General features: G+C 53.0%; 1 protein-coding gene and 1 long non-coding RNA gene across 3 annotated transcripts; both read right to left on the bottom strand.

Annotated features, from left to right (window-relative positions):
• Positions 1-313: 313 nt before the first annotated feature.
• Positions 314-3410, bottom strand: Socs3 (suppressor of cytokine signaling 3). Its single transcript, XM_063242067.1, has 2 exons — positions 3074-3410; positions 314-2555 (listed from the first exon to the last, which is right to left on the bottom strand). The coding sequence occupies exon 2, from the start codon at positions 2465-2467 to the stop codon at positions 1781-1783; it is 687 nt and encodes a 228-aa protein (XP_063098137.1). The 5' UTR covers positions 2468-2555; positions 3074-3410; the 3' UTR covers positions 314-1780.
• A 2433-nt stretch (positions 3411-5843) lies between these two features.
• On the bottom strand, positions 5844-19050 carry LOC134474353 (uncharacterized). 2 transcript variants are annotated; one of them, XR_010045192.1, is made up of 3 exons: positions 18917-19050; positions 10747-10827; positions 5844-6037 (listed from the first exon to the last, which is right to left on the bottom strand). It is a non-coding gene; the product is annotated as an uncharacterized LOC134474353 (long non-coding RNA). The 2 variants fall into 2 exon arrangements; XR_010045191.1 differs by having other exon boundaries at positions 5844-10827.
• Between the last annotated feature and the right edge of the window lie 78 nt (positions 19051-19128).

Genomic DNA, 19128 nt, shown 5'->3' on the forward strand with positions numbered 1-19128 from the left:
ACCACAGCCCAACTCTGCTCCCTGCAAACCCTTTGAAGCTCTTCCTTCCAGCTTGTTTTGCATATTCTGGTCAGATCTGAATCAGACTGGCAGGAATTACCCCTCCTGCCAGCAGTCTAGGTGGCTGCCTTAGCTTGTCAGTGACACACTTGGGCGTGCGCAATGACAGGAAGGCTGGGAGCAAGGCAGTGCAGGAGCCCGGGCAGAGCCAGTGGCTCTGTGGCCCCCTCCTTCTCCTCCAAAGCTGGCTATTGGCAAGGGTGAAGAAGAAATTTAGGCAGACAGGTATGGGACGGGAAAGGCTCCACTCATGTTTTTCATTAAAAAATAGTGCTCTTTATTATAAATTACTGAAATGTTTCTTTTCTGAGTATAAATATAAATATGTGCAAAGTTTGACTTGGATTGGGATTTGGTTGAGTTCTTCAAGCATTTCCTAACAGCCTCGAAGGCTGGGGGGGTGGGGGGAGGTCGAGGACTGGAGGTGGAATCTTTATAAAAGACAGAGTGATTGAGGCAGATTGTAAACATTATTAAAAAACAAGAAACAAAAAACAGGAAAAGAAAACCACCCCAACACACAGTTTCCCCACCTTGTCTGATACCTGCCACAGAAAACTATGTGTTTGTTTAGTCCCCCGCCCCCAAAAAAGAACAGTTCCAGGTAATTCCATTGCTGCTACATTCCTGTAAGTTGTCCCTGATCAGTGCAGATTGCAGGGCCAGAGCAGCTGGAGTGGCAGGCGCCTGGATGACTTCCTGCCCCTACCCCAGGAGGAAGGAGGGCTGCGCAGGGCCTTTGAGACCTGGTGGCTCTGCTCTGACCACCAGGCACCTAGGACTAGCCAATACCAACAGGTCAACATTCTCCCAGTGCTGGGCTGGAAGGAGTGGGTCTCCACCCCTACCTGCATCTCCTGGCCAGTGGCTGGCTGGGTGCCCTCCAGAGAACCCCTAGCCTCTCCGCCCAGATAGGCAGACTGGGGATCTTGTGTGCCAGTCCCTATCCGTGGGACAGGGAGCATTTAAGGCACATCTCTAACCAGACACAGTCAGTAGGCACAACGTCGAATTCATCTTCTAGGATCAGAGATGGCACATCTCTCCCCGGCTGCCTGGCCAGGTGCTGGGCAATACAGCTCAGGCAGGCCAAGGAGGTTCACTGACCAGCCCGTTCACCCTGCCCAAATGCCACTTCCTCGTTCACATGGAGGAGGGGCTGGGGTACCCAGACAGTTTCCTTCAGGTCACCCCTTGCCCTTCTCCAACAGCCTGGGAGTGGAGCATGCAGCCACACTCTTCACCTGGGTTGGGCAGTAGGAGTGGCTGTTTCCTGAGCCAGCCTGCACCCTGGGGCTCCTCAAGCACCCTCTTTTCCATCCTCTATCCCAAGCCCCTCGCCCTGCTCAGATTTAAACCAAATCAAAGCACAAGTTCTGTTGGAAAGTTAGAAGGTTCCCGGCAGTTCTCAAAGTTCCACACTCCCTAGCTGAGACCAGAGGGGGAGTGGAGAAGGGAAGAGGACAATCCCCTTGTTGCTGCTATTGTCACACCAGGCCAGGTGGCTCCCCAGAAGCTGGGGCAGGGGAGGGGAAGACGGGTGGCATTTCCCATTCCCTCAAACACACTCCAGGTCCCACGGGAGGGAAGGGCCTCTTCAAGCCACCCCGCCCCAGCTCACCCAGAGCTATAGGACTTTCAGCTGGATTTTTGTGCTTGTGCCATGTACCACGGAGGAAGGGGGGCCCAAGCCCCTTTCCCCACCTCTGCCCTTTGCTCTTTAAAGTGGGGCATCATATTGGTCCAGGAACTCCCGGATGGGTCCAGGCAGCTGGGTGACTTTCTCGTAAGAGTCCAGGTGGCCATTGACGGTCTTCCGGCAGAGATGCTGCAGCGTTGCGACGTTGGAGGAGAGGGGCCGGCTCAACACCAGGGGGATCTTCTCGCCTCCGGAGTAGATGTAATAGGCTCTCCTGGGGGGGCTCCCTGGAGGCGGCTGCGCAGGTGGCTGCTGCTCCAGCTCCTCGGTGGGTGAGGCGGGTTCGGTCGGTGATGAGGAGAAGGAGGGGGCACCGGGGGGTGGCATGTAGTGGTGCACTAATTTGAGCACGCAGTCGAAGCGAGGCACAGGCTGCGTGCTCCGCGGGTCACTCTGCAACGAGAAGCTGCCACCCTCGCACTGGATGCGCAGGTTCTTTGTCCCGGACTGGGTCTTGACACTCAGCGTGAAGAAGTGGCGCTGGTCCGAACTGTCGCGGATGAGGAAGGTGCCCGCCGGCTCGGCGCTGAGCAGCAGGTTCGCCTCGCCGCCGGTTACGGCACTCCAGTAGAAACCGCTCTCCTGCAACTTGCGCACTGCGTTCACCACCAGCTGGTACTCGCTCTTGGAGCTGAAGGTCTTGAGGCGCAGGCTAGTGTCCAAGGGACGGCTCATCCCGGCGGCGGGAAACTTGCTGTGGGTGACCATGGCGCACGGAGCCAGCGTGGGTCTGAGCGGCGGCGGCTTCAGCTGCTTCGCGGCCCCCGTACAGCGGCCGCTACCGCATCCCTGGGGGCTGCGGGGAGGAAGGCGCGCGCCGCGTGAGTGCCCAGAACCCTCCAGCGCGTCCTGCCCGCCGGTACCCGCGCGGCCCGGGCACTCCGAGCGGCCCGGGGCGCCTCGCGGAGCTCGCCCAGCCTCAGCCCCAGGCAACTCCTTCCCCGAGACTAGAGGAGCACGGCAAGTGGGAAACTCGCGCGCGGAAGCTGGGTCTCCAGGAGTGCGGCCCGAGTGGGGAGCGAGGGGAGCCCCCCCCCCCAGGGCGCTCTGGGCGCCGCTCAGTCCCGCGGCCCAGGGCGGCGAGGATGAAGGGGCAGAGACCCGATATATAGGAGGTAGGGAGGGGACTGGAGAAGCCCGAGAGCTCTGCCTGAGCATTCCGGGAACCTGGGATCTCCGGTTCCCATCCGCTCTCCCCCCTACCTCGTCCCCTCCCTGCCGGGAAGGACCCGGGAAGGGGAGGGGAAACCGGGAAAAGCTCCCAGGACCAAGCGAGGACCCCACCCCTCCCCGCGCCGCGCCACTCTTTCCTACCTGGTCCCGAACCGAAGTCTCCGGCCTCAGGGCTTCGCCTTCTACGGTCCCCAAGGCGAGGCGGCGGCGCGGTAGCCAGCGGTGGCCCGCGCAGCGTCCAGATGTTGGCGGCCGCGAACTCCACAAAGGCGCCTTCTCGTGCGCGTCCCTCGGGCCTCGACGTCCCCGGGGCCGATGGAGTGAGGAGGAGACCAGGGGCCGCGGCAGGAGCCGGGCCGGGCGGGCGCCGTGCGGGGCCGGAGCGGCGGCAGCGCGGGGAGTTGGAGTCAGAGCCGCCGCGGAGGCCGCGCGCTCGGGTATATACGCGGTGCGCCCCGCCCCCCTATTCCTGGAACTGCGCGGCTGGCCTTCTTGTAATGTTTAGTCACTACTCGCAGCAATGAAAGGCTGCGCGCTGAGGGTGAGGGAGGGGCCGCGGGCGGCCGAGGGCGGGCCTCGAGCCCAGGCCGGGACCGGCGGAGACGCGCGCAGAGACAAAGCGCAACGCGAGGCGGCCAGAGCGGCCGGCGGGCGCGGCGCCAGCCCCGGCGGCGCGTTCCTGGCAGCAGCCCCTCCCCCGCGCGCGCTCCGCCCCCAACTTCTCATTCACACTTTCCCCCCACCCCCTCCCTTCTAAGAAGGCTGGTTTCTGGCAGAGGCGGGGGCGCCGCTCCCCGAGCGCCAGTAGTTTCTAGGGGGCGTGCCCGGAGAGTCTCCTGCACCCCTTCCCTTTTTCTCGGGACACCCCCCGGGGCCCCCACCGGACCGACCCGAGGCCCGGAGGCTGGACAGTCCCAGACTAGCAGAGAGGGAACTAAGGCCGTCCCGCAACCAGGCCGCGGGGCTGGGATCAGATCTGGACCTGGACCTGGAGGTGGGCGACGCGCGACGGCCACCTGTGACCACGTCCCGAGATGAGGCCGGGAGTCCCAGGGGTAGAAGGGACACAGTTGTCCAGCCTCGGCCCATCAACCCACTGCCAGGTTGTTTGCTGACTCTGGCATGTGTGCTGACCTCCGCTCTTCACCCACGACCAAATGCTTTCAGGAGCACTCGGGGTCTCCCACCTGGCAGTGTGGGTCAGGTTGGGTTCGGCCAGGCGCTCCCGGTGCGGCGGGTGACAATGAGAGAGCGATGGCCCCAACTGTGTCCACTAGAGGGCGCCCTGGAGTCTCTTAGGAGATCGGAGTTTGGAGCCGCAAATCCCAAACCGTGGAAAGCGAGGAACCAAGCCGAAGCAGCTCGCTCAGGAGAGAGTGGGAGATCACGAAGAGGGCGATTCCCATCCCTGACTGGGTGACACTGGGGGGTGAAAGTCCAGCAGAAAGCGAGGCGGCGGCGTAGTGGCAGTGCCTGTGATTCCAGCCCTCTGGGAGGCTAACGCAGGAGGATCATAAACCCAAGCTCAGCTTAGGATATTTAGTGACTTAAGACCCTATTTCAAAACTGAAATGAAATGAGTTGGGAATGTAACTCAGTACCTGGGTCGTGGATTCAAGCCCACATGCACATAAGTCCAGCACAAGAGAATCTTCTTTTTCTTTTTCTTTTTGTCTGAGACAGGGCCTCACTATGCACTTCAGGCTGGCTTTGAGCTCACTTTGTAGCCCAGGCTGGTCTTAAACTTGCAACCATCCTCTTGCCTCAGCCTCCTGAGTGCTGGGATTACAGGCATGCGCCACCATGCCTAGCTTTTTTCTTTTTTTGAGACAGGGTCTTCACTACATAGTGCAGGCTGGCCCCAAACTCACTATATAACGCAGGCTAGACTCAGACTCCTGGTGACGCTCCTGCTTCAGTCTCCAAGTGCTGCCATTACAGGTATATGCCACTATGTCCGGCAGAAGAGACTTTTCAAAAGCAGTTTTCAATGCTCCAGTCCTGTGCCAGATGAGCCAGCACCCCCCTGCAATGTGCCTACTTTGCTTCTGTGTGGGTATCTGGGCACTCCTGCGAGTGAATGGAGTCCCACCAGTGAAAGGCTGATTTATCCTGTCACACTGGTGCTTATCAAGAGCCAGCCTCCAGGGATGGCAGCTTTTGCCACCTGTCCCCAAACAGCTGCTGGGTGCCAGAGCCCTTCCTGTCCCTTCCAGGGTCTGGCAAAGGGTCCATCATCCTGGCACTCTTCTTTTCCACTGGGCCCCTCCACTCTCTCCCTCAGCTTTTGGGGAATTAACGGAGGTTTGGGTAAGACCCACCGGCTCTCTGGCTTTGACTTTGTCCTCTATCTTGTTTTCGTCTTGTTTGTTGTTGAGACAGGGTCTCCCCGTTGTAGTTCAAGCTGGCCTTGAACTCATTTTGGATGGCCCAGGCTGGCCTGGAACATGCAGTGATTGATTCCCCTGCCTCAGCCTCCCCAAGGGCTGGGATTAATGTCTGCACCACCATAGCCGGCTTGGCTTTGCCATCTACGAAAAGAAATAGCAATAATAATCTTTTCCCATCAGAGATCTGAGATGTAAAGAGGATAGGAAAAGTTCTGTATATCAAAGTATGATAGAAATGAAAGGCCTCCATCTGTTTCTCCCTTATAGCAATAACACGGAGGAATCCTGCTGGGCATGGCAGTGCAAGTTTGTAATCTTAGCAATTTGAGAAGCCAAGGCAGGAAGAACTCAGATTCCAGCCCAGGCTGGAGCTACTTATCGACTTAATGAGCCCCCGCCTCAAAATATAAGAAGGACTGGGGATGTAGTTCAGAGTGAAATCCCGGGGTTCAATCTCCAGTACCAAAAACAAAACAAAACAAAAAACCAGTACCACACACACACACAGGGAGGCTGCTGGCTCTGCAGAAGGAAAATGGATCTATTCAGCACATTTCACAAATCCGGCTCCGCAGAGCCTGCATGGGGAGAGCACAAGCAATTCAGATCTGGTTGTCCTCAAGGCGCTTGCTGGCTCTGGGGTGGAGTCTGCCTGTCTCCCATCAGAGTCCGAGTGTTACTGGGCTGCTGTGCCCCTGGGCTCCCATGCTGAGTCCTGCAGAGGACAGAGAGGACTCTGGGGAATAGCCCTGAGTTAATGGATGGGAAAGTGCTTTGTAAATTATACTGCTCTGATACAAGTCAAGCTCATTCATCCATTCCACATGCACTCACTGAGCGCTCATTGAGCACCAAATGCCTTGATGAGGCAGAGATTGTGATTATGACCCTGGAGGCCGGGGCAGGGGCTGGGGGGCAGTAGACCTGGAACCCAAGGAATCCAAATGTGGTGGGACAGATGCATTCCTTTGACACAGGTAAACTGAAAGCTACAAAAGCAGCATAGGGCCCGTGGGGGCTGTGTTCTGCAGGGGTGGGGGTGGGGGGTGGGCACAAGCAGTTCAGGGTGGGGCTAAGAGGGTATAGGGATTTGTTTTGTTTTGTTGAGACAGGATTTTGCTATACAGTTCAGGCTGGCCTTGAATTTGCAGGGATCTTCTTGCTTCAGCCTTCAAGAGCACTGGGATTACAGGCATACATCACCATGCCCATCAATAGTGGGGATTTGAAGAGAAGAATGCTGTAATCCTAGCACTTGGGAGGCTGAGGCAGGAAGATTCTGAGTTTGAGGCCAGTTTGAGCTACATAGCAAGTTCAAGGCCAGCCTGGCTTATGTAGCAAGACCCTGTCACATACACACACAAACATAAATTAATTCCTTAAATAACGACGCTGAGGGCCTCAAGCATCCTGAGCACGAGAGCTCTGTTCCTGAACTACATGCCCAGCCTCAGCTCTTGCTGTGTCTAGAAAACACTGAGGAGTCTGAGGAGGGTAGAAGAGAGGGACACCAGGTGGGGCCTGGGGTGGGGGGTATATCCTGCTGTGTTTGGAGGAGCCCTGCCTTACAAGAGACACTCCAGATACAGATGGTCTTCAAACATTTGAATCTGTCACCAAGTTTTTCTTTGGTTTCCTAATTTCTCCCGGGGTTCCCTTGCCTTTGAGAGGAAGCCCAAGCGCTCAGGAGAGCTGGCGCCTGGCTCTGGCTCTGGTGACTGTCAGCTTCACAGTGGGGGGACATCTCCCTCCGGAAGAAGCTGGACTTCCAGATGTGCAGGACACAGGTGGTACCCCACCGTCCAGGCCTGCAGTTTTCCTCTCAGATTTGTTGGACACTTACTGGAGACTCCTTGAGTTGCTCTTTCCACACTAAAACGCTAACCAAAATACCGCTGCCCTGCCCTGCCCTGCCCTGCCCTGCCCAGCCCGCTTTCTGTGTTGCTCAGGGCTCCCCATGCACTAGGCAATTGCCCTGTCATCAAGGCCGCCCCAGCCCTATGTATTTAATTTATGGCATTGGGGATTGAACCCAGGGAGTACTGAGCTACATCTGAAACCCTTTTTATCTTATTTTGAGATAGAATCTTCCAAAATTCTCCAGGCTGGCCTTGAACTTTAGATCATCCTGCCTCAGCCTCTCCAGTAGCTGGGATTACAGGCATGTACCATGGTACCTGGTTTCATTTTTATTTTTTAAATTTTATACAGGGCTTCACTAAGTTGCCTGGGCTGGCCTCAAGCTGGGATCCTGCCTCAAACTCCACAGTACAGATTTATTTTCTTTGTAGTCCTAGAGCCTGGGATATAGAAAGAGCTTCGTGAGTCTTTAAGGTGTGCTGTAGGCTTATGTTTTCCATATATATATATATATTTTTTTTTTTTGAGACAGAGTCTCACTATGTAGTTCAGGATGGGCTTCAACTCGCTATGGAGCGAGCCCAGGCTGGCCTTGAGCCCTCAGTAACCCTCCTGCCTCAGCCTTCCAAGTGCTGGAATTACAGGCGTGTGCCACCACGCCCGGTTCCCATCAATTTTTGATATCACTGCTTTCTCCTGGAGTAGCCTCTGGCTTCTCCCTGCAGGGCTGGGGAGCAGCTGCACAGATGGGCTGGAGGGTGTGGGTTCTGGGAAGCCACCACTGGTTTGCTGGAGTTATTGGCCTGCTAATCTAAAGACAAACATGCTGGAAAAGTGGGAGGAGACACTCAGGCCAATTCAGGGCACATTTCCAGGAACCCACTTCCAGGCAGGGACCGGAGCAGAGAGACGCCAGACCCAGGCCAGAGCTAAAGGCCGGCTGCTTCTTTCTCCCCTTATTGGCCAGTGGCTTCATGGGAGAGTGGGTTTCCGGGTTGGGGTCTTCTGTTCTACCCCACTTTCCCATCCAGCGGATTTGGGAGGCTCGGGCCTTTTCCTAATCTCTCCCTTTGCAGAACTTCTATGAAGTCAGAATCCCATTTCCAGGCAAAGGTGCTTGGTCATAAAGATAATCATTCACGACAGAGGGGAAGTACAGAGTGGTTTAGCCTCCACTCACGTGACCGACACTGAGCTCTTCCCCAAACCTCACAGAGGGGAAGGAGCCCTGGCACCAGAGGAATGGCACAGCTCAGTGGGCACTGGGCACGTTTCCTGCAGCTGGCCCTTGGGGAGTACTGAGATGGCCACTGTCACCAGCTCTGCAGCCAGAGGATGCGAAGACCGGCCTCTGACCACAGTACTGCTAGAGGTTAAGTCCAAGGCTTCCTTGTCTTCCAGGTTACCCTGGGCTTTCTAATGTGCAGGAGGTGGCCTGCCACAGGTCACTGTGCTCCAGCTGTGCAAGGGAATCTGCCGCTCCTCGGGGTCACCAGGACTGAGGGCAGCCCTCCTCTCTGGCTCTCTTTCCTGCCTCAGAGAAAACCCGAGGGGTGGGCCAAGGAGGAGGCACGGACAATGGCCTGTGGCCGGGAAGCGGCATTCCAGTTTGTGGGCCTTTGTTCTAGCCGGGAGGGGCCGCAGAGCTAATGAAAAGGTTTGAGGCAGGCGGTAGTGGAAGAGTCCTTTCAAGCCTGACATTCCAGGCCTAGCCGGCCTCTGGCATTTCCCAGAAATCTGCCGAGAAGGGGAGGGGAAAGAAAACACTCTACCCACCCACTCACCCACTGGCTCCTCAGATTCCTGCTGCCCTCTGGGGACTGGCTTGGTAGGAGTGCCAGGACCCTTGGAGGCTGGGGGCGGGCTGATGGAGGTGACTCTGGGTGACCCAAGGAGGGTCTTCCCACCCCAACGCCTGAGAAGCATCCCATCTTTGGTTCAGATTTCCAGTGAGGGAGGGGGATGAGGGTAGTTAGTTTCCAGCAGTTGTCAGTCATCTCTTCTGACCCCTGCAGACCAACAAGCCCTGCTGGATCCTGGGTAGCTCTGCAGTTCTGGGAAGCTGGTCTGTGGCGAGAATCACCTGGGGTCCTATGCAAATGAGTCCTGGCCACACACTGTGGGAAGAGCCCAGCCGGGAGAGAGGGCTGAGGAGGTGCATCGAAGGGTGGGAGATGGGTCACTGGGATGCCCTGGGAGGCCAGGGCCGGTGGAAGCCAGGTGCAGGCAGCAGTCCACTCCTTCTACCAGAAACCACTGAGCTGGCTGGTGGCCTGGGGCTCTCAGCCAGGTGCTGTGCCCCACCCGGGTGTCCCCTGGTCATCTGTCCACCCAGAGCCCAGACCTACCACCTGTCTATCCTCCTGAGTCCCCTAGGCCTCGCTGGCATGTCTTCCATCACCCAGTGATCCTTGAGCAAGTTCACTGGGACAACGATAGACCCTCTCTCTGCTCTCAAGGTGCCAAGCCAGCCTCCTTGGTGAAGTGGGTCAAACGGAACGGGTGAGGGGTCCCTACCAGAGGCAGAGGGGTGGGAGGCTACAGAGTGACCTTTCCACACCCTTGTCCACGCTGTACTCACAGGGCCTCACTTTGCTCCCTTATTTTCTTTTCCTTTTTTGGCTTTTTGAAAAAGGGTCTCCCTGTGTGGCCCAAGCTAGCCTTGAGCTCTCAACAATCCTCCTGCCTCAGCCTCCCAAGCATAGGGCAGGGGACACAGCTCAGTGGCACAGGGCCTGCCTGGCAAGTGTAAGGCCACTGAGTTCAGTTCTTGGCGCACACAAAACATAAAAACACTCCTCCCCCCAAACCAAGTGTGGGAACTATAGGCGGGCATTATAATACTCATGGGCTCAGATTCCTTTTTTCTCTTTTCTATCTCCCTTTCTTTCTTTCTTTCCTTCCTTTTTCTTTTTTCTTTTTGGTACTGATAATCAAACTCAGGACCTCATGCTTGCCAGGTGGGCGCTGTGCCACTGAGCTAAATCCATGGCCCCCTATTTCTTTCTTTTGAGACCAGGTCATGCTAAAATGCTAAACTGCCCAGAGTACACTCAAACTTGTGGTTCTTGTGCCTCAAACTCCCAAAATGCTAGGCTCACAAGTGTGTACCACCTTGCCCAACTGAGTTTAGATTCTTCCCGGAAGATTCTCACACAGATGGCATCTGGATTAACGAATTTGTGCTAGAGGGGAAGTAAAAAGAATTTCAGATGCATTATATAGAGATACCAACTCCTTGTGGTGAATGTAATCAGTATTGCTGCAGATGTGGACTGATAAAAATGAAAATTAAAAAAAGAAAGAATTTGACTATGCTGAACATTCTGAAGTCTCAGAGCTGGGTGTGGCAATGCCTGTCTGTAAGTCTAGTACTGGGCTGAACATGCAGCTCTGTGGTAGAGTGCTTGCCTCGTCTCCACAGGGTCCCAAGTTCAATCCCCAGCACCAAACAACAACAACAACTAGTACTGAGGGAGGCTGAGACAGGAAGATTGCAAGTTTGAATATCTAAAAATAAAAGATAAAAAAAAAGACCACTGAGGGTAGCTGGGTAGTGTATACCTGTAAATCCCAGCACTCAGGAGGCTCAGGCAAGAGGATCAAATTGATTTGGAGGTCAAACCTTGATTACATAATGAGAACCTGGAGAAAGAGAATGAGAGAGAGAGACAGATTAGCAGACTGGGGGTATAATTCAGTACAAAGGGTTTAACCCTCAGTACTGCTAAAAAAGAAAAAAAGCTGGGACACCTGACCTGTTGGAGGGTTCCCTGGGGCAGTGACTGACCAGGGCTGGTGAGAAGCTGGGGACAGAGAGCCCTGACCTGGACCACGGCTCTCAGCCCGCACACGGGACTTTCTCAGGACATAGGCTTCTCTCCCACCGCACTGTCCTTAGCCGCCAGACTGCAGGGCCAGGTGAGAGAAGACCCAGCCAGAGCTGGCCAGGCCAGAGAAGGCCTGCCAGGGACCAGGTGTGCCCATCCCATCTACAAGGCCTGAGCTCCCAGGCTCAGGGCAAAGCAGCAGATAGAGGTGCAGAGCTGAGCAGAGATGAGACGGTGGGCTTTGTCCTGCCCCTGGGAGGTGGATCAGGCATTCCCAGGAGCTTTGTCAACTGAAAATGCTGTTGGCAAGTAAGAAAAATGGCCCTGTGGGGCAATATTAAAAAGACAGGGTCCTGGGAGCCAGCCATTTGCTGTCCTGTTCCCTGTCTTCTTGCAGCACTGTGGCTGAGGATTTAGTAAGTGGTGGCCCCCAGCTGAACCATCCCAAATGCATTGCTTAGCCTCTGCAGATTTTTAAAGGGGGCTGAGGCCAGGTGCAATGCTCACATCTGTGAGGCTGAGGCATGAGGACTGCTGGCTTTGAATCCTGCCTGGGTCCTGTCTCCAAACAAGCTTGGTGCAAAGGGTGCTAAATTGTCCTGGCTGTGTTTGAACTTGTGTTCCTCCTGCCTCAGCCTCCCAAGTAGCTGGAATTACGGGCATGAATCATTGTGACTAGTTTTAAAAGATTTTTGAAATTTTTTTTCTTTTTTTGTCTTTTTCTTTTTTATCGGTACTGGGGATCGAACTCACTACCACACACTTGCAAGGCAGGCGCTTATGCTGCTGAGCTAGATCCCCAGCACCCAGATTTTTGAAAATATTTTATTAATTATTTTTGAACCAGAGTCTTGCTACATAGTTGAGGTTGGCCTTGAACTCACTAGGTAGCCCGAGCTGGCCTCAAAGTTGCAGCAATTTATCCTCACACCCGTGTAAAAAGACTTTTGGGAAATTAAAAATCTGGACATTTTCATGTCCATATCTGAATCTCACGTCTACTCTCTCTTTCTTTCTTTCTGATGCTGGGAATCAAACTCATGATCTCACACTTGCCAGGCAGACAATCATGTCGCTGAGCTATATGCCCACCCCTGAATCCACACTCTCCGTGGACAGGGCAGGTGATTGGGCCCCTCAATGGGCCTTAGGTGAGGCCTGGACTAGGCAGGACTATGGCTCCTCGCCTCCCCTTTCCTTTCTCCATCAGGGCTTTTGGCATTGAGGTTGTAGTTGAACCTGGCTTCCCCCTGGTCTTAGACTAAAGGACAAGACGTTGGTGGACTTACTTTGAGGCCCTTCCTAAATTCCAGGAGACCAGCCAGGCATGGTGACACACTCCTGTAAGCCTCAACACTCAGGAGGCTGAGGCAGGAGGAAGTTGCAATTTCAGACCAGCCTGGGCTGTAAAGTGAATCCAAGACCAGCCTGAGCTGTATAATGAGACCCTATCTCAAAAAGACCAAAAAACAAAACAAAACAAAAAAAGTCCAGGAGACTGCAAGAATCAGTACAGAGCCAGAGGAAAAGATCAGACAGCTGTGGTCACATTTGTCCCTGGCTCCAGCACACTTATCCTGAAGGAGACTCATTGCCAGCCCCAGGACACCACCTCTTTCTCCAGCTTCACAGCAGGGCTAGGCAGGGAGCAGTCAGGGATGGTGGTGCCAGGGTGGCATCTGCAGAGGAGCCCTCGGCACCAGCACGGAGCACCGGAGCTTGGGATTCCCTGGACACACCTGACTGTGGGCTGCTGTGTCTCCCTGCATCCCAGGCTGCTGGATCCCAGGCCTGAAGCTTCTCGCTGGGGTGGCACTGGCAGCTTGCCACACCGCAAGAGGCTGAGATTCCCCTGAAACCGAGAGCTGCATTTATCCTCACACTGACAGAGAAACAAACCAGGATGCTCCGCCCGGGAAGCATTTCCAGAAATTTGGGCTCTGGCTTCGTGTTGATCAAATGCCAGAAAGTCCTGGGCTTCTCTGTGGTCAGGAAGCCATTGAGCAATAGGTGTTTTGTTTTGCTGATGACAAGATTTTCGACATTGAAAAGTTTCAACGGTAAGTAGAAGACCTTGACCAGCTCCTACCCCATGGGAGGCTGCTGATTTGAGCTTCGGGGGTGAGCAGTTTGGGTGCAGCTCTTTGGGGCCAACCACAGCTCCGAAGGACCCAGGCCCCTGGTCCCTGAGACCACTTTCTTCCAGTATTAGGGCCCCCTATGCCTGGCAGTGAACATGCTGGGTTCAAGGGGGTTGCCAGACTGGTTTTGTCAACAATAGAGCTTCTAAGGAAAGCGGCCAGGCTCATTTCTGCTTCTCATGGCTGGTTTCACAGAGTTGAGTAGCTGTCATCGAAACCTTCAGTCTGCAGGGTAAAAATATTTGCTAGAGCAGCTGGGCGTGATGGTGCATGCCTGTAATCCCAGCACTCCAGAGACTGAGGCAGGAGGTTTGCAGTGAGTTTGATGCCATCCTGAGCTCTGATGCGAGTTCAAGACCAGCCTTCACTGCATGGGGAGACTCTGTCCGCAGAATAAAAAAAAAAAAAGTTAAAAGTAATTTTAAAAATTGCTATTTGGCCTTACACGAGAATGAGAATGATATGATACAGGCTGGGGGCCAACTTACATGAGACCCCAGAAAAAGAAAAAGAAAGAAAGGAAGGACCACCGTTATAACTCAGGCAGGTGCTTTAGGCCACTGAGCTAAATCCTCAGCCCTCTGGGGTTACAACTCTGCAGCACAGCGCCTGCCTGGCAAGTGTGAGGTCCTGAGTTTGATTCCTAGCACCAAAAAAAGAAAAGAGAGAGAGAGAGAGAGAGAGAGAGAGAGAGAGAGAGAGAGAGAGAGAGAGAGAAACAAAAAGCATGCTGGTCTCTGCTTGAAGGACACAGAAGTTATCCTGATGCCTGATGCCAGGCAGGGCTAGGGTTGGGACTTAGCATAGGGACAACTGTATCATGGACCCCAGACTGGGAGCCTAATGCAGGCTCCTAAAGGTGGACCTGGGCCTTGAGATTCGCAATCAGGTGGGCACAGGCAGATCAGAAAGGTCCCCATGGAGGCCAAGCCCCAACTCCAGTGGGACAGCACAAATTGATGGCCCTCGCCTCCAGTAAGAGGCCCAGACTGCTGCCCCACTGAGTGGGGAGACTGCCCTGCAGTGTGCGGGGCTATGGAGCTGGCCCCTTCTGGGAGCTCAGAAAGTGCAAGGGTCTGGGCTCTTTTTGTTTCTCTCCCCCCACCTCCTTCCTTCTATTGCAAATGGACCTAGGGGTCCTTTAATACTGAAGTATGTTCCCCAGAAATTTTACTTTTTTGAGACAGGGTCTCACTATGCAATTCAGGCTGGCCCTCTAATCACTTTATAACCCAGGCTAGCCTCGAACTTACAGCAATCCTCCTGCCTCAGCCTCCTGAGTGCTCAGATCACAGAAATGTGCTACAGTGCCTGGTTTAGAGCATTGCCTTCTGGTGGAGATGGAGGGAAAACACACTAAGCCAGCAAGCATGATTAGATTGCAGTCAGTACCAGAAGGAAAATAAACTCCTTTCCTAGGTGGGAAATAAAGTTTCTGGGTCAGGAAGCTGTTTCTAGGGAGGCTGAGGCAGGAAGATCACCACGGGTTTGAGGCCAGCCTGGGTTACAAAGTGAGACCTTGTCTCTAAATAAATAAATAAAATAAAATCAAGTCAAATAAAAGATCTGAAGAGTGAGGCCAGACCTGTGAGCTGAGCACCGAGAGGAGGGGCGGAGGCCCAAGGTAGATTTCAGCCCAGTCTTGGCCTGAAGGTCCCCTTCTCTATCAGCAAGCTGCAGGCCTCTTAGTGCCGCGGGTGAGCCCCAGGACCTGGGGGCCCTCATTTGTAGAGGTGGGGGGTGGGGTGAGCTGCTCAGCCTCTTCCTCACCCTCTATTTACATTTTGTGCAATGCTGAGGATCAAATCCCAGGGCTTTCTACATGCCAGGCAATTACTACACCACTAAGCCACACCTTTAAAAACAGTTTTGTTATTATTTTTTAGTATGGGGAATTGGACCCAGGGTCTTTGCACTCAACTACATCCCCAGCCTTTTTTTTTTTTTCAATTTTTAGACAGTCTTGCTAAATTCCTAAACTGTCCAGGTTGGGCTCAAACTTTCGATCCTCCTACCTCTGCCTTCCACAGTGCTGGGATTACAGGTATGTGTCACAATGCCTGGTTTTTCACCTTTTCTTATATTTTATTTTGAGATAGGGTGTCTTTAAATCAGTTGCAAGACTGGTCTAAATCTTTGGATCTGCCTGCCTCTGCCTCCTGAGTAGCTGGGATTTCAGGTGTGAGATACTGAGCCCAGTGTTGTGTGTGTGTGTGTGTGTGTGTGTGTGTGTGTGTGTGTGTGTATGTGTGCGTGCACACACACACTTGCTCGTTTGCATGCCATTATTAAAACATAACCTAAATTGGACATGGAAGTGCACACCTGTAATCCCAGAACTTGGGGGGTTGAGGCTGGAGGGTCACCATAATCTTGTAGTGAGTTCAAAACCAGTGTGAACTACATGGTGAAACCTTCTCTCAAACAAACAAACAAACAAACAAAACATGACCCCATTTCATCTCCCCTGCTTCCACATCATCTTGGTACCCAGAGAAATATAAATGTCTATTAGTTTAATTTTTTTTTTTTTTTTTTGGTACTGGGAATTGAACTCAGGGCTTTCTTCTTCCTCCTTCCTCCTTCTCCTTCTCCTTTGGTGCTGGGGATCGAACTCATGACCTCACACTTGCCAGGCAGGCGCTTAAGCCACTGAGCTAAATTCCCAGCACCAGAACTTTGTTCTTACCAGGAAAGTGCTTTTGCTACTGAACTAAATCTTCAGCATTTGACATCTCTTAGTTTAAAAGTGCTTGTAACCAAGCCTGGTATGTTGTTAAACACCTCTAATCCCAGTACTCCGGGAGGCTGAGGCAGGAGAATCATAATTTTGAGCCCAGCCTAGGCAACTTAGGGAGATCTTACCTCAAAAGAGAGAGAGAGAGAGAGAGAGAGAGAGAGAGAGAGAGAGAGAGAGAGAGAGAGAAAAGCAAGTCCCCTCAAAATAGGAATCTTATAGCAGGATTCATCAGGTCAATCTGAAAGGAGAGGTCTCAGTAGAGAAAGACAATGCAAACACTGTTTTTCATTCTTTTGTTTTGTTTTGTTTTTTTGAGACAGGGTCTTATCTAGTTCAGACTGGCCTTGAACTCACTAGGTAGCCCAGGCTGACCTTGAATTTGAAGCCATCATCCTGTCTCAGCCTCCCTAGTGCTTGGATTATAGGCATGCTGTCTGCGCTGGTAAGTTCAAGAGCCGCTCCGTCTTCCTCCCTCTCAATTTGCCAGCAACTCTGTGTCTGAATGAGACCCTTGTTCTGAAGCAAGCAACGGGAGGAGCTGTCTTTCTCCGGCACTGGCGTGGAGTGAATCACAGACAGCGAGACACAGGCTCTCAGCGCAGGATTTCCTGGTGCTTCCGGCCTGGGAGAGCAGAGTGCTGTGCAGAGCTGTGGCCCACCATCCCCTGACGTCAACGCTGCTCCCAAAGAATGGGTTTCCTTTTCCGTTTGGGAAGACATTGTGTCTGTCACCAGTGCTATCGCCCCATCTTTCTCCACCTGGCATCTCCTGTTTGGGAAAGAGAGAGGGGGCTACCGAGAAGGTAGTGGGCGGGGCAGGAGGGTGAGCAGGATGAGGAAGATGGGCCTCTGGGACTACAGATGCTGGGTCTCAGGGACCACGGGTGCCTGCTTGTCTGGTGTCCTCCGGATGTGCGGCCAGAGAGCCCGTCAGGAGTGCAGGGTCTGCCCCAGACTGGGAGCCACCATGCAGCTTTGGGAACAGAGACAGGAATGCTCCAGGCAGGCCCCCTCTACCCCCAGGAGGATCACTGGGAGTTCAAGGCCAGCTTGTGCTACATAGTGAGTCCAAAGCCCACCTCAACTACACACGGAGACCTTGTCTCAAAAAGCAAAGCAATCAGTGTGAAGAACTAGGCTTTGTAGTTCATGTGCAGGTGTCTTGACTCCTACTTGTTCTCAACATCTAGCTCAGATGAGATCTCTGACAGAAAGAAAGGTTAGTTGTGGTGGTGCACACCTGTAATCCAAGGACTCAGAAGGCTGAGGCAGGAGGGTTGCTGTGAGTTCAAGCTCAGCCTACACTACATAGTGAGACCCTGTCTCAGACAACAACAACAAAGAAAGAAAGAAAGAAAGAAAGAAAGAAAGCAGGTTCTGTCATCATGTAAGGGTAAGCATTTAAAAGTGTCCATTATTTAAATTATTTAAATAATTATTTAAATATTTAAATTTTAGGTCATTATTTAAATTTGGCCACCTCTAAAATGTATGTCCTGGGATAAACCCAGAGTTACCTTGCTTTGGTTATAGGTCTGCCTGTTTCAGATGAGCCCTAAAGATTAGAGGCTGGTGGTATCACAGGGCCTGGACCATTCCTTGTTTGTTTGACACAAGGCCTCTCTATACAACCCAGGTCAGCTTTATTTTTTTGGTACCAGGAATCAAACTCACAACCTGTGCTTGCCAGGCAGTCTGTGCTGCCGAGCCATATCCCTACCCTACCCCAGGCTGGCTTTACACTTGCAGCAATCCTCCCTGCTTGGCCTCCCCAGTGTTGGGCTGTCTCACTACCCTAGGACTGTTCCTTGTTGTTTGTTCTTAGTGTAAACACTGGCTGATTTAACTTGCCATGCTGTGAGCATCGCTGTCTGTGGTCACCATTTAGTACAGGTTGGAAATTCCTAGTAGGATGTTGGCCCTTCACACAGCAACAAACTGCAGGCAAAAAGAGGCTTTCAGCTCTGCTCAGCACCATCAGGATGCTCCCAGGGGCTGTGCGGTGCGTGCGACAAGGCACCCACTCAGCAGAGGTTCGTTCTGCAGTCCCACAGCCAGCTGCTGTGGAGAACCGGAATACACCACGGATGGTCTCATTTCAGTTACTGGAAGTTAGGAAATTCAATGATTCACTATTTTTAACTAGGAAGAGTTGAATCAAATTTTACCCAGTATTGTTAAAACTATATAAACAATATAAAAATTTTTTTGGTGACAGGATCTCACTATGTAGTTCAGGCTAGCCTTGAGCTCACTGTATAGCCCAGGCTCACCTCAAACTCATGGAGATCTTCCTGCCTCAGCCTCCAAAGTGCTGGGATTACAGGGCGTGTACCACCATCCCTTCCCTGGCTTTATCTTTTATTTTGAGACAGCGTCTTACTGAGTTTCCCAGGTTGGATTTGAATTTGTGATCCTCTTGCCTTAGTCTCCAGAGTGCCAGAACTACAGGAATATGCCATGGTACTAGCTAGTAGCTTCACTTTTATGTGTAATGTCATAAAGCATTCTTCTAGAACATCGTTTTTTGTGGAGGTACAGGCTGCTAATCTGTTGATACGCTATTGTTTATTTAACCAACTCCTGCATGGAGCTGCTTCCACTTTTGATATGAAAAATGCTGACATGAACATTCTTGTGGGAACGCATAATTAATTTCCTTGGGATAATTCGGTGGAAGTGGAATTTGGGATGTTTTCATTGTGACCATATCATTTTAACCTCACGATACCCCTGGGAGGGGTAGGCTATGATTATGTTTTACAGCCTTTCCAATTTCCAGTCCCAGCCTATGTAGGGCAGCCAGGATGCAGAGCAGAGTTCACCTCTCCTGCCCCTCACAATAGCGCAAGCTTTTCCTTTCCCTTTCCTTCCCTCTACTTCCCTCCCCTGCCCTCTCTTCTACTCTCTTTTTTTCCCCAGGGAACCAAGGTCTCCTGCCTGCTAGGTAAGTCCTCTACCACTGAGCTAGATCCCTGGCCCGGTCCTTTTAAAAATGACTTGTAAACTGCATTTTGGCTTACCGGCATGTGTTCCAGAGCAGTGGACACAGAACTGTGCATTCCAATGGGTCAGGGCCAATAGTGTATGGGGCACAAGACGCGTCATTTGTCTCACAGAGATGTGTTGAGGCCGCCCTGTGCCATACGGCTGCAGGTGCTCGGCTGCTAAGGTGAAAAGCGCATCCCCTCCCCCCAAGTCTGGCGAGGACTTTTCACGGATCTGTGCCACTTGC

This window comes from Cavia porcellus, unplaced genomic scaffold (genome assembly GCF_034190915.1).
Source record: "Cavia porcellus strain 051 isolate PalLab524CR breed Dunkin Hartley unplaced genomic scaffold, mCavPor4.1 scaffold_32, whole genome shotgun sequence".
Classification (NCBI taxonomy): Eukaryota; Metazoa; Chordata; class Mammalia; order Rodentia; family Caviidae; genus Cavia; species Cavia porcellus.

Excerpts from the sequence above, each read along its gene's own strand:
- Socs3 (XM_063242067.1), bottom strand. The coding sequence starts at position 2,467 with ATGGTCACCCACAGCAAGTTTCCCGCCGCCGGGATGAGCCGTCCCTTG.